The sequence below is a fragment of the Phaethon aethereus genome (genome assembly GCF_964289735.1).
Source record: "Phaethon aethereus genome assembly, chromosome: 12".
NCBI lineage: Eukaryota > Metazoa > Chordata > Aves > Phaethontiformes > Phaethontidae > Phaethon > Phaethon aethereus.
In genome coordinates this window covers 14,656,504-14,668,744 of record NC_138588.1, presented here as the reverse complement: position 1 = coordinate 14,668,744, position 12,241 = coordinate 14,656,504, and the positions used below count along the sequence as shown (strand labels likewise).

Below are 12,241 nucleotides of genomic sequence, written 5' to 3'. Positions count from 1 at the left end.
TGACTTCAGAAACCCAGTCTGTGAAGACTGTATGAAAGTCTCCAGTTTTTAATTGAAAAGAAAAAAGACTTTTCTTTTACATTTGGGTGCATAATGTAATAACCATAAAATGAGTGGAAGTGAAAACAAAGTTTTCAAAACATTTCATCTGGCCTATGGCCTGATCCTTTCATCCTTCCAGAGAGCTCAAATCCTAGACTTACTTTACTAGAAATACAAATTAATTTGTATTTCTAGTAATGAGATTAGCACCAGGTAAGGTTCAGACAGATTGTCTGTAATAGGTCTCCTTTAAAAATCTAAGGTAAAACATTTACTACAATATTAAGGTTTTTCTAAAGTAGTTTTATGCATTACCAATATCTGCATTGACAATATAATGGTAATGCGTAAAATTAATTTATTCAGAACTGTGTTTTTAACAGGTGTGTAATGAATATGACTTTTTGTTTTCACTGAAAAAGGACCAACATGTAGAATAATTAAATGCCATCTTTAAATTAAATCAAATTATTTAGGAGTGACAGTAAATTAGGTGGTGAATTCCAAACTGTAAAATGTTGATTAATTTAATTTAAAATAGTGTACAGTAATGCATGCTATTAAAAGCCTTGTTTTCTGGTGTGCTATAAAAAAAACCATGTCATACATGTTTGCAGCTAGGGAATAATCACACTTTTCAGGCTCAGTATCTCCTTTGTGGGAGAAATAAAAGGCTACGCTGCAATGTAATAAGGATTTAGCCCAGCACTTCAGCTGCACTAACTCTAAACTACAAAGGAAGACAAGAATCAGATAAGCTCCGGCCACCAGTTCTTTCAAGGGAACACGTTCTGTCTGCAACTGGTAGAATAATTTTTCAAACTTTTCCGCAAGCAGACTATTAGACGTTTGCTTTCAAGTCAAATAGAAGGAGCTTAGGACCAAATGGTTCTTGACATATTAAAGGGACCTTTATGATTCTAAGGAACCATTCTATATTAGAATCCATTGCTTATGTCAATCCTGTTCTAGGTCTTGCCAGCACAGAACAGAAAAACACATAAAGCTGTACCTTTATAGTAGCTAGTGCTACTTCCATTATTGCACACTGCCTCAGGGTCAGGCTTCTGGCTTCCTCTCGAATCACATGGTCCTGCAAAGCAAGTTTAAGACTACAGCTGATTTTGAAAGAGAGACAGTATTGTGGCCAGTTTAGTTTTGGAAAAACAAATAAACAAACCAAACCACCAAATGCCCCCCCAGCCCCTGTGATTAACAGGGATTAATTCAACTTCAGCCTTCTTTTACAGCAAAGCATAACTTAGAGCAATCATGTTGTTTCCTGAAAACATAGATTGCAGGGAAAAAGAACCAATGTTTGAACCAATGTTTAATACTGAGCATCTGTGTAGCTTTATTTCTTTTCCTAGCATGTATTATTTCTGTTCTGGAGGGCAGCAAAAAAGTTTAAATACTTACATTAGATGATACTGAAATAATTCATTTTATTAATAAACCTGACATTTTAACTAACGTTTGTTAATGCCCCGTGTTATTTAAAAAAAAAAAAGGGGTTTCCTATTAGAACATACATTAGAGTCGTAAAGTGACTATAGCCCTGTGAAATCTTTGTCTAAAATAAGCATCCTGTGATGTACTTACTTACTTAGACAACATTTTAAATCCTTTAGCAAACTGAGCAATTATTCATAGAAGCACAAATTACCACATTTCTGCCCAAATCTGAAATCCTAATGGCAAAATGGATTGGCAAACAACTGACATCAGTATCAAACGTCTAAGCTTTTAATCAGGTGTATTATGAACTTCAGTAATTTAGTGCTGAGGACCTCATTGTAGAGCTACATACTGTGTTTCAATACATGCCATAAATACTACGCAGAAAAAATTACTAGTATTCCTACCTTAAACTTTTTTCAGAACACAAAGTTCTCCCCATAATTTTTTTTTTTAAATGTTTAATGCTTATGAGGACTAGCTGTGCAATATGGGAATGATATCTTCCTGATCTGTCTAGTGATCACTTTAGCATATAACCATACAGTCTTTTATTCTTAATTTGGGTTTGATGAGACTGTAAAATCATTACTCACCTATGAACAGTTACTGCTATATTTGAGCTTACTATAGCAAATAAGCACAAGAATGAGGCATGAGGCTTGGCCTCACAGTCGCTAATATTTCATCTATTTTTTTCATTAGAGTAAGCCATTCACAGCTTCATTTGGCTCCATTACCTTGAGTTTTGACAGTTGTCCAAGATCTTTGGCTGCACTGAATATCATCTGGGGCCCCTGTAATCATATTGAAAATTCAGGAAACATACTCACTACAGCGTGTTTGCTTTTTATGTCAACATGATTTTATTTTCTGCTAGGACATTAGCCAAAGTCACTGTTTTGCAAAGCTAAATGAAAATTTCAATTACACATGAGACATATTTTCATTCAGTTGATAAGGCCAAGTAGTTGAAGGCCTGCAGCATGATTCCTTCCAGTATCGCATACTTGATACAAATATTGCATATTCCATTGATAGTTGTTTTGTGTGCTCCTGTCTGCTATCTCAGTTTGTATTTAATATTTTTAAGATAAGGCTGGGATTGTTCTTATACAGTGTGTCAATGAGATATTTGTCCATATCATAGCTCGCAGGTGCTATGCTAATATAAATAATTATAATGGGAAGCGAGCAGCCCTGAGGAACCTGCAAAAGCTTAACTGTCCACAGTGAAATCCTCAGCTATGTAATGCACAGCATAATGGTATACTGTTAAGCCAAAGCCATTTTTAAAGAAAAGATACCAAAGTGTTACAAAGTTAAACCAATATTTTACAACAGCCAAATCTGGCAATGTCTACATGTTTGCCTTAGACAAACAGAATCCTACTATAATTCCATGCTCACATTTTTTATCACAACTACTCCAAGAAATAAATATAGTTACTAGTGCAGTTACTTGGCAGTTCAGCAAGACATAGTTCTGCATATCTGGATTTCAGGGGAGAAAAAAGAAGTCAGTCCAGCTTACATAGTACAATACAGAGCAATTTTTCATTAGTCTTTCTGTTCCAAAAGGTTTCAGTTTCCAGAAATAATGCTGCTTCTGTATGGTTCAATTGCAAAGATGTAATATAGCAATGCAGCTTAAATTTTCGTTATTTATTAGTAGTGAGAATGGTGGGATAAATACGAAAATTAACAAATAAATCCTACTTCTGAATGTCTGTGCTTCACCCTCAGAGAGAAAGTAATATTCAAGGCTACAAAAATGAAACATCTTTCTTAAAGTAGACTACTTTTCATTGATTTTGTTTAATTATGTGTGCAAATAGTAAATTAGAAGTAGCAAAATGAATGCAACTAGCTATACACCTTTCACCATGCCTGCCAACTGGGACATCTTATATACAGGCTACCAATAAAACCCAACAGCTGGTGAAGTGTAGCATACACACATCTTCCTGCAAGCACTCCAAAAGCCTAACCCAGTAGTCTTTGGACCTATTCTTCATGTTCCTTACTCATTACAGACTAAAGATATTGTATCTTCTACTATACAAATGTTGAGCAACATTTGGAAAAAAATACGCTGCAGACAATTTTCTAGTCAGAGGCTCATGTTTCTTGAATTTGTGTGGGGAAGCAAGGGTCATTTCAGTTTCACGAAGAATGGGGGCAAAGCACTTGTGGCCCAGCTGTCACCATTTAAAATGATCTTAACAAGTCTTGAATGATAGGCACAGTCTGCCTCTAACCAGTAACTGGCTGATAAATAGAAGCCTTCTTACCTTTAGCCACTAACTAAACTAACATCCATCCAGAAGACTCATCATTCTAGGTGAGTGGAGCGGAGGGCTCCTTGTCTCTGCTGCTTCACCACCCTTTCTGTGTTCTGCCTGAAATGTGGAAGTTTTGCATTCCAGATGTACACCCATAGCTTAATGAAGTATCAACTTGCTGAACTAATGACTGGAATAAGCTTTTTTGAAATGGGCTATAACATCAGTGTCACAGCTTATTGCTTGGTGTGGTTTCTGAGCATCAGTAAGGACAACAGAGGTGCTTGCAGATTCAGGCAGATAAACTGAAATCTGTGGTCAGCTGGCAGGCAAGGGGTATTTTCACTATGGTTGAAAGACTAAAATATTTTTATTATTTTTTAAATAAAGGTCTACATTCAAACTCTTGGGGTGGAATGTTTAAAAAATGTTTTACTATCCTAGCTAACTGAAACATATTGTGTTATTGTCCAAGAGGGCTTACTAAGTCTTTGACAGGTAATTCTGTATTCTTTCTTAAAAATAGCAACAGAAAAACCTCTTAACTCTGAACCATGCTGTTCTATGAATAAGGGTGTAACAACTGATCCTGCATAAAGCTTATAAATGCTCCTGACACCTGATGGGAAATGCAGTATACCCAATTTAAATGGTACCTATGTATTTGCAGGTAAAATTTGCACCAAAATATTTGAAAAGCAAATTAAAAATCTCAGAAAAGTAAATTTGACACAATGACTCATTGAAAGAGATGATATTTCTAATTATGCATAGTAAACATGAGCATTATAGTAAATATGACCAAATTCAGTGAATGGAGTACTGGTTATGATCTTGTGATTAGCTCTAGTCTAGAATTTTTAATAGCTCAGGTTATTTCATTGCTACCTTAACACCGTTCATGTGTGTTCTATTAGATTTCCTCTTGCCTCTGCAGCAATATTCTTTCCTGTATCTTTAATATATTATAATATGATTTAATGATATGTCTTTAACATATGGATACTGAACAATAGATTTTTAGCAGCTTAACTGATATCATAGGATGTATACAGTAAAGTTGCCCACCAAAGGCACACTATGGCAATGTCATGATTAACTTGTCATAAAGATTGTGACTTTATTCTAGACAAGATAGGAAAATGAGAAGAATTAACATCTATGTTATCCTAGTCACTCAAAAAAGCAAAAAGTAATTAAAAAAAGGCACTCCAAGCCAGGCTCTTTTTCTTTGATCCTTAGAATCAGATTTTACCAGTGCCCTCAGCTCTGTCACCACTCAGGGTTCATGTCAGGCCAATCACCCAAACTGGTCTTATGTGAGGCAGCACTACTTCCCGTAACAACTTAACAGTTTCCTTCCCCCCTCTTCTTGTCAGGCTGTAAATGCAGGCCTGCCCAAAGAGGACCTCCTGTCAGTTCTGCTATTAAAATACCCCAAAACTTAAGAGCTAAAATTGGCTTAAGCTTCCTGATGTTAAGTCCTGCCTCAAGATGAGAAATGGCACAGCAGGCAGGACTGGAGAACAGGATGGGACTAATTCCTGGCTTTCTGGGAGCTACAAAAATGGAAGTGATTCATTGAATTTCTCATGCAACTGGGAACACTCTTGGTGCTACTGTGCATGATGAAAGCAAAATCAAACTTAAAAGCCCTCATATGAAAGCACACTACAAGGCCAGTGATTCAGCTCCTTTACACTGCATTCATAAAAACTGCTCCGAGTTGGGGCAGGCATCGTATCAAAGAGCAAGGTCCTCCTCACCAGCTACAGAAGAGCCACCTAGCTACGCTACTTTGAAACACGAGAGCGCAACACACTGCCTACAGTCAGGATATTACTTCTCGTCAAGGTCCAGAAAAGGACAGTATCGGACCCCTTGGCAAACACCTGATCAAGCACGTTATTACAATTAGTTATAACATGTGTGAACTGCTGCTGGGATACTTACAGTTTGGTCCGTCAGTGGTGGAAGCACAATTTGTTTTTCTATTTTGTTCAAGACTAACTTCCATAGCTCTTTTAAAACCCGTTTCAGAACTGTCTTCTCACAGATTTTCGCAGAGACACTTAAACTGGAATAAAACAAAACACAAACCAGTCTCCAAAACTAGCATTAAGACTTCAGAGGTGCTGCATCGCTATATGCTTAGGTTAATGGCCGTTATGGTTTAGCTTTTCTCTACCAATACTGTTTTCTGAACGGCTTAGTTATTTTGCAATATTATCAGTAAATATTTTTGGTTAAAAAAAAAAAAAATTGCAGATCATGAAATCCTGTAAATCTCCATTATCCACTATATTTCTTAGTATATTACTGATATATATTTCTCAAAAATACAAAAAGATGATGAATTATGAAGTTTGATGGATGATACAATTTAGCACTCCCAAGCCCCTAAATTAAAGTTTTGGAATATAATTTGTTTGTGTCTTAAAAATAAAACCCATGTCTTACATTTCTACTGTGGTGTAGAACTAGGTGTTGATAGCTAATGCAAATTCAGGGCTACCATCAGGAAGTGTTTATTTCTATATACTGGCATGCCTGTGCAATGATACTACCTATTACTGATGGTAAAATTAAATTTTTGGAGGCTCTATATACTTAGATTTTTTTTTTCTTTATTTAAGAATATATTCCTAAACCATCTCGTATGTATCATCATGAATAAGTAGCATCACGAATAAAGTGCTGCCATTTTCAGGCATAGGAAAAAATATTTCAAAAATAATATCACACATGCATGTGTGGGGAATTTTACAGAACTATGTCTAATCTGTTAATGTAAAAAAGGATTATTGTAAAGTCATTATATATCACATCATAAATATGCCAATTCATATTTCTAGCATCTCTTACTACTCTTAGTAAACACATAAATAAAAGCATAATTAATTCTTTTGGACAGTAATATAAAACCCATTTTTGTTTCCATTATGTCATTATTCATTTAAATCTCAAAAAAGCTATGAAGATGGCTTTGAGAAATGGCAATTTGGAATCCAACCTGACAGGCAAAAGTCAGCTTACCCAGTTTTTTAAATTATGAGCTTTGGATAGCACATGTAAGTGTATAAACACTTTTGGCTTTTCTTCAAGACTTGTGCTAGGACTAAACGTCTTAACTTGGAGATAATGAAAATTTAAAACCATACTGCTTGAAAGCAACACATACCCCTCTTTTAACTTAACACATAGGACTAGGTAGATTGGTAAAAATAAAGGGCTAACATATAGATAAAGCAGCTAAATTTTTTTTCCAGGCTAGGAATCCAGGCACTGCACTTGACAGTGTTGCAAAAATAGTACAGTCTTATCGAGTACATTAAATAAGCATTTGCCTGTTGCCAGCTGTCATTGAAATTCATGTAATTGCCAAAGCCCTCAAAAAATGAAGCCTAGAAAAATTAAACCCTCAAAGAAAAAACAAAATCTCCTTTGATTCCTTCCCCCACCCTTTATGCCAATGGCTTTTGGACTTTGGCTGTGCATATGTACAGGTGGGAGCTGTGATTCTAGTTGTGTTTCTAAGATAGCAAGCCCATCAGTCCCATTTTTAGAAACCATAAGAATGTGACGTATAGCCCTGGAGAAAGAAAAGGCAGTTATAAATCAATTCTTTAATTTAATCTTTGACTTGGGTAGGAGTCCCAACGACAGAAGCCCAGAGAAGTATTCTGCACCTCCAGTCACTAACTTCAAAATAGAGTCTTACTGATCAGAGATGCACTGCAGTTTGTCAAAAGCATAAAGACAAACCTTCATGGGGCTCCAAGACTCTGAAGAAGTTTCATTTGGGACTGCAGGCCACACCAGTAACGCCAGATAATCATACATTGAGGTGTGGAGTAGTGCATTTTGTACAACTTTACAACGCAGAAGACAAAGAGAGGCTCCTCAGCGTTCCCCAGAGTATGTTCTGTTTAATGGGGGAAGACTCTGGGGGGGTCAGTCAGGCTGAAAATGTTTGTCTAGGGATGAGAAAGAGGGCAGAGCTGGGACGAAACAGATTCCAGAGGATGCCGAGAAAACTGAACCTATTCTGCTGCCTCTTAAATTCTCCAGACAGGGACTTTGCAAGACAGGCATAACAGGCACTCTGGAAGCCACGGGCTTCCCTAAGCCTGCTCTCTGCCCAGCTCAGGCCCTTCTTTCCATCTCCTCAGCACAGCTCCAGCCTTAATCCCAGTCCTGCCCAGCCACTTCCTCCTGGCTATGCTGTTTGTTCTGCTTCAGGCGAGATTCTCCCTCAGCACACCTTTTCCACCTTCATTTTGGAAGGCCAGGAGGAATATGCATAAGGAACTAAAAAGTTAAAGGCTATGTAACTCTTGTATGTATGACTGGAGACCTGAAGCGCAGTATCAGTGTCATGTTGCTTGTTCTCACAGTCACTTCCAGTAAAAGGCCACTGGTGTTTCACAAGTACTAGTAAGGACATGACCAAGGACAGTGGGGTGCGTATGATGTGCCGGTGCTGCACGTGGCCTTTCAGAACAGCTGATCCTGTCACTGCTGGATGATGAGAAGACAGGATACCCTTACTTTCAGGACCCAGAGTGAGTTTGCAGGACTACTAAAAAATTTAGCTTTTTACCAACTGAAAAAAATCAAGCTGCTCTGTAAATCTTTAAATGGTGACCAGGTTTTTGGGGATGCAGAAGTGCATATTAATAAGCAGGGGGACACTGGGTGCCAGCCTAGAACAAATGCCAGAAGATTTCAGTACAGGGAATTTACTTTTGTTCTTTTGTTCAGTGCAATCTTCTTTAGGCCACAGCTCCCGGAGGAGAGACCATACAGTAGCTCCTTTGTGATGACTCAAAACATGACAAAAAATTGAAAGGCAAATATGTAGCCTATGTAGAAACTGCCTAGTATAAGTAAACAGGTTAAGCATACTGTTCTGCACACGTGAATACTACAAATATTAAAAATACTACAGAGTGTTTCTAGGTATTAATGATGCTTCAGGGTAAAACCAAGTATGCCTGACTGTAGCATTCAGTTCCTATCTGCCACACAATCCAGTCTGCCTCACTCACGTTTTGTCCAGGAAATCCATGAGAGGCCGAAGCACAATCTCGGCATCAATGGCCGCGCTGTTCTTATTGACTGCTGCATTCCCATTTCCTCTTATTTGATTCAGTTCATTGCTCATTTGCCTTACACAATCTTCAATAATAAATTGGAAACTACAGGATGGGGGAAAAGAAAAAGACAATGAAAGAACTCTGCGATTGAAAACATTTATCATTTTGCATCAGGTTCTTAAAAGAGATTTAACACTTTTCTGCAATGGTGGAAAGTTCACAAACGCAAGATACTGCAGGTGTTACAGACTGAAAATCTCCTCCTAAGGTTTATAGCTCATATAACTAATTCATGGGCTGTTTTGATTCCCCTCCCTCCTTGTTTCCATTCTGTCGTTATGCTTTTCATACCTTTGTACAGGTGCCAAGTAATTATTTTCTGAAAGCAACAGATGTATCAGAATCTGTAGTTTAGGATATGATTGACTACCAGCTAGCAACAACTTCTCAAGATTTTATTTTTGGTGTGAAAGGACACCAGGAACAGGTGACTATAAATTATTTTTCTCTCGATGGGTAATATGAACGAAGCTTTGATATTCTTGAGGACAAATAGAAAACTTCTACTGAATTGTCCCTGTTTGTCTCAATTTGACTTTTTCCTGGGTTTCACACAGAGTCAGTGTCATCAGAAGCTTTGCTTACTTCTGTGCAACTAGACAGAGCTGAAACATTTGGACTGTTTAACATACTCCTTTGCAAAAAGTCCCCACTAAGTAATTACACTCTTCCCACTGGAAGAAATCTTTTCTAGTTCTAGGTGAGGGTGAACAAATTCTTGCTTCTCAAGTTGTATCTGTTCAGCTTTTTTGAAAACTGTTCTGTTTCCTAACTGATCTGGTTGAGCAACATGTCTGACAGTCTTGTAGTGTCATTGATGTGATCCAGTCTTCGGTCAATATATTTAAACGATGCAGAACAGCAGTTAATCAGGGTCAACAGTTCAGAGGCAGAATAAGGCTCTGCACACATGGTAATTTAGTGTATGAATTGATTTATGATTAATGGAATAGGATTAGGATTAATTTATGAGCAGAAATGCAAAACAGAGGCCATAAATATACCAGGCCTATTAATGTGAAAAGATAAATGGCAAAGATTAATTTGAGGAAAGTGAAAGAGAATTTACTATGAGAGAAAAGAAACATTATAATTAGGCAGTAAACTGTTCCAGCTACATCACTAATAATAAAAAAGGTACACAAACCTCCATGTGAAAACGCTGGAAAAAGTGGAAACTTTTCCAAGTACACTTGGATGTGTACTTACCTATACACTTCAAAGCCCTAGATAAAATGAACCTGAAGCTGCTTTTGAATCTGCTCATGTAAGTCCTTGGGGCCAGTCCCTCCAATAAAAGCCAAAATAATGCATTGGCTATTCTTGACATTAGCCATCTTTCTGACATTGTTAAGCTTACAAACCCCAGCAATAAACTGACCCATGAGGAATGTACTAGCTATGTGGAGCATATCCTAGATTGAGCTTTTTCTGGGTTTTCTTTTGCAGAAACCTAGTTGGCTCATTGAGAAAGAAGCCCTTGGAAGAAATAATATTCATGCACTGTCAATGTCAATGATCAGAGAACCAGAGCCTGGGAGCAAAAATAAAGCAAGATATAATGACAAACTAAACACACTCAGAAAAAGTGAACACTGTCCACCCAGATGGTTCATGAACGGATTAAATAAGTAACTACAGACTTTCCTTAATGAATACCACTACAGCACTAATCCCTCTTAGATTCCTTTCTAATTTGAAACAAAAATAACTTGCAGCTTCTTACAGCACAGGCATTACTGGCACAGCGCCATACTCATTCAAGACTGCAGTGTGCACTGTGAGTAATTAAAGATCTTGAGAGTAAGGTTCAGTAGACAATTTTTGCAGAGCCACAGGCAAGCAAATGACCCAAAAAGGCCATTCACAGTGACCATTTGAAGCAGGCTAAACATAGGCAGACATCCCTGGTTGAAGCAGGCCACTTGGAAAAAGCTGTCGGTCTCAGGAAGTAACATAAGCATGGTCAGGGAAACAAGTTTAACACAGCATCAGGCAAGAACAAACCATCAATTGTTGTTTCCCAAAAAGCAGAAGAAAAGTCATCGGCCTCACCTCTGTAACACGTTCATGCCCACAGACTGTTTTCAGTTTTCTTTACAGTGAGGTTACTCCTATAAGTTTCAGACTCTAAACACACATGCACAAATGCACAGCACTTCATCAGGGCAGAAGCAAGCTGTACCTCAGGACATCCAACCAACCACCCAGACTTAATCAACAAGGCAGATATTTGAACAGGAATATTTCTCTGAGGTTTGCAGTAAAATAGGTTTCTTACCTTGTAGCATAGGTTACGCTGAGTTCATCCAATACATTGCTAAGTTTCACCTGAAGTTCTTTTAGAACAACACTAGCTTCAGGATCCAACTGCAAAGAGATAAATAATGTTTATTTTGCTTACACACTATGTTTTTTGGGGTTTCCATTGCAATTAATGAATTAGGAATTATATGCAATGATACACTGCACTATGCAAAACTAAATGTAGAAACACCTGTTATGACACAGGATTGTTTTGTAAGCCTAAAAATCCAATTACCACTTAAAGAAAAATATTTTATCATAATAGTGAAGAATTATAATGCTAGAAATCAAAACTGTGCCACTAACCAATGGCTTTCTATGGGATGGGCAGTCACAAGAATTAAATTACCATTATCAGGCAAACAGTACTCACAAGGCGTATCAAGAGAAGGACGCATGAGAATTTAGTGTTTGTGTTGTAATAGTGCAGATGTTTTCGTCTTTTAATTTTTTTTGTGCATTTCCCTACCGTAGCTAATTTTTGTGTGATTTGTGTGGAAGATGTTTCCATATTCCCACTAATGCAGTGTCAAAGTAGAACAGCCAGCACTGGCAAAGATGGCTTGAAGACTATCCATGCTGCTTCTACTGATAGAGTATCAGGGAAGGGAATCTATTGATTTTCAGTACTTGTGTTTCTAAAAGCCTTAAGACATACATAATTAAAGTACAGAGCAACACATTCTGATGCACAGGGAGAACAGCTCCTGTACCTCTGGTACACGTTTTCTAAACATAGGCAAAAAGAGAATGCAGGGGAGAAATACAGTTTTACATTTACAGGGATGGGGATCCATGCATAGGTATTTCATCAAAAAGGTAGTCTGTTGATATTGATCAGCAGCTTGCTTCTTTGCCATGCAGTCTTTTTAAATAAAACAAAACGGGACTTTTTGTCTCCTTGGGCTTTTAGCATTTAGGAAAAATAATTACAGTCCATTGTAGGATGTGACTGATGATCATCAGGATCAACAGCTGAATTATATAGCT

General features: G+C 37.5%; 1 protein-coding gene across 1 annotated transcript in view; it reads right to left on the bottom strand.

The window, feature by feature from the left end:
* UNC13C (unc-13 homolog C) overlaps window positions 1-12,241 on the bottom strand; it is a gene marked incomplete at both ends in the record, with an annotated part of 169,106 nt that overhangs the window by 19,078 nt on the left and 137,787 nt on the right. Inside the window, 5 exons of the mRNA XM_082005380.1 lie at window positions 1,055-1,135; window positions 2,241-2,297; window positions 5,739-5,862; window positions 8,837-8,986; window positions 11,226-11,314. Of these exons, the coding sequence (XP_081861506.1) occupies window positions 1,055-1,135; window positions 2,241-2,297; window positions 5,739-5,862; window positions 8,837-8,986; window positions 11,226-11,314 (501 nt within the window). The remainder of the gene's footprint in view (window positions 1-1,054; window positions 1,136-2,240; window positions 2,298-5,738; window positions 5,863-8,836; window positions 8,987-11,225; window positions 11,315-12,241) is intronic.